The sequence below is a fragment of the Homarus americanus genome, unplaced genomic scaffold (genome assembly GCF_018991925.1).
Source record: "Homarus americanus isolate GMGI-L3 unplaced genomic scaffold, GMGI_Hamer_2.0 scaffold52039, whole genome shotgun sequence".
Classification (NCBI taxonomy): Eukaryota; Metazoa; Arthropoda; class Malacostraca; order Decapoda; family Nephropidae; genus Homarus; species Homarus americanus.
Window position 1 is genome coordinate 12,501 of NW_024747847.1, and position 2,180 is coordinate 14,680.

At 39.2% G+C, this 2,180-nt stretch overlaps 1 protein-coding gene across 1 annotated transcript; it reads left to right on the forward strand.

Annotated features, from left to right (window-relative positions):
- Window positions 1-947: 947 nt before the first annotated feature.
- On the forward strand, window positions 948-1,968 carry LOC121879870 (copper-specific metallothionein-2-like). Its single transcript, XM_042386653.1, has 3 exons — window positions 948-1,103; window positions 1,266-1,364; window positions 1,547-1,968. The coding sequence occupies exons 1-3, from the start codon at window positions 983-985 to the stop codon at window positions 1,624-1,626; spliced, it is 300 nt and encodes a 99-aa protein (XP_042242587.1). The 5' UTR covers window positions 948-982; the 3' UTR covers window positions 1,627-1,968.
- Window positions 1,969-2,180: the final 212 nt, after the last annotated feature.

Below are 2,180 nucleotides of genomic sequence, written 5' to 3' on the forward strand. Positions count from 1 at the left end.
ATCATTGGGTATGACTTTGCTTGGGAGATTGGTATCCCCGCATCCCCTAAGCAACACTCTTGTGCATTATGCAGAAGACCCGACAGCAGCACCCTTATCCACTACCTACTAAGATGTCCCCACACACAAAGCTTCCGTGACGCCTGCTGAACCACCACTTCACGACCCCCTGACGGAGACACGATGATCCTCCCCATACTGGCCAGATATTTTGTAAATAATATTGATTATGTGTTAAAGGAATATCCTTCCTTCCTTACGCTTTAGTAAGCCCCTTTATAATATTTATACTGTATATACTTGTCACACTTGCCAGATGCTTCTGGTGTCATTGTACAGGGGTACCTAGTGACAGCACCAGGATCCCGCTTCCTCTATCAAGGAATAAACAATTGAAATTGAAAATTGAATTCTGTATTTTTATACTTACTTGATACAGCGTCTGGCTGAAATATTGTAGCGTAGTATCCACTACAATATCATACATTCACAGACACGGATGTAGACTTTAACAATCATATATTCACACATACACTTTATACAGTACATATATTTGACATAGGGCTCAATAATCATACACACAATTGATATGGTAGAGCTGAGCAAAAATCACACGTTCAGACAAACACTTGAGATAGGGATCAATGATCATTATAACGGCACAATCATGGGTAAATGGGCAGTTAGTATGATATTTTCCTTAACCAGAGAAGTTTTCCTTGTGTTGTCAATTCTATACTAAAATGAATTATCCACCTTAGTATGTGTGATATCTGAACAAATCCTAAGTACATGTATTTTCCTTACGGAAAACTTTAATTTAATAGAAAATAGATTATGCTGAAACCTCATTAAAAAAATACAGTCGGGAGGAGATAATTAAGTGATCTTGGTGCGTATGCTCCCCTTCCCCCCACCCCCAACAGCTGCGCACGACCCGCACCCGTGCCTATCACTTTGTTCTCTCCACACGACACCCTTGATGAGACGCTATATATGTTTCCGCTTTTGTGATATGCTCATAAACTCATCATCTCTCTTACTGCACCCAGATATCAACAGCAGAACAGTCACCACCACCGTCATGCCTTGTGGATGTGGAAGTGAGTATATTTTGATTTTTGGATCACGCAGGTTTATTTTGATGATTTAGTTATTATTTTCCTTTACCCAATAACACTCCCGTCTTACCTATTCCCTGGCGTCACATCAAAACGAATCAAATTAGTGCAACAAGCGAGAGTAAAGTGTGTTGTTATCCACAGCCTCATGCAAGTGTGGGTCCGGAGCCTGTTGCTGCGGCACCAACTGTAACTGTGCCTCTTGTCCCAGCAAGAAGTCCTGCTCGGGCTCAGATGGCAACTGTAACTACACTTTTCATTTCTAAGACTCAGTTATCATATTCTTATTTGTTATATCCTACAAACCTCTTTATACTTAACTAGTAGATTGGTGGTAATTTATTTTATTTTTATTTAAATCCCTTGATCTATATCGCTTAATTTTAACTGTGCAAGAAGTAAAATATATTTTATCCTGTCGACAGGTGGGTCCAGCTGCCAGTGTAAGTCTTCTGCCTGTTGCTGTGGGACCGACTGTAAGTGCAGCCCCTGTCCCATGAAGTAGTCCATCTCAATAAATACAAGCGCCCAGGGCACCAGCTGATACCATTACACCTGGCGCTGGTGGACACGTCATTTAGTGGCCATGTGACGTTGGTAGACTTGCAGATAATAGATCAATATACTGTGACTGCAAGTTGATCAAAACTATAAATTAGATCTGCCATTACTATGCTCTTTATTTGTACGTACATCACTGACATGTTTAGGATAACTTTAGAATCTTATGTACTGTACTGTAGTGTTTATGATATTTATCATAGTCATTAACAAATGTAATAAATTGACACACATAACTTGAGATTTAATAATCATTGATATAAATAAGAGAACAGTCCCTTTGTGAGCTTTTTTTTTTATTACCCTGCCCACCACTATTGAACAATGTCCTGTATGTATCTAAAATAACTAGAGAACTGTTTTGCTGATTTGCATCAAACTCTGTAGGTTTTATCAATATGTTACAAGGTTTATAGGATAAACTTTTGGACTAAAGCACCTCGGTACCCAGAGAGATAGGGCAGGCAAGAGGTGACTTAATAGAAGTTTATAAACATC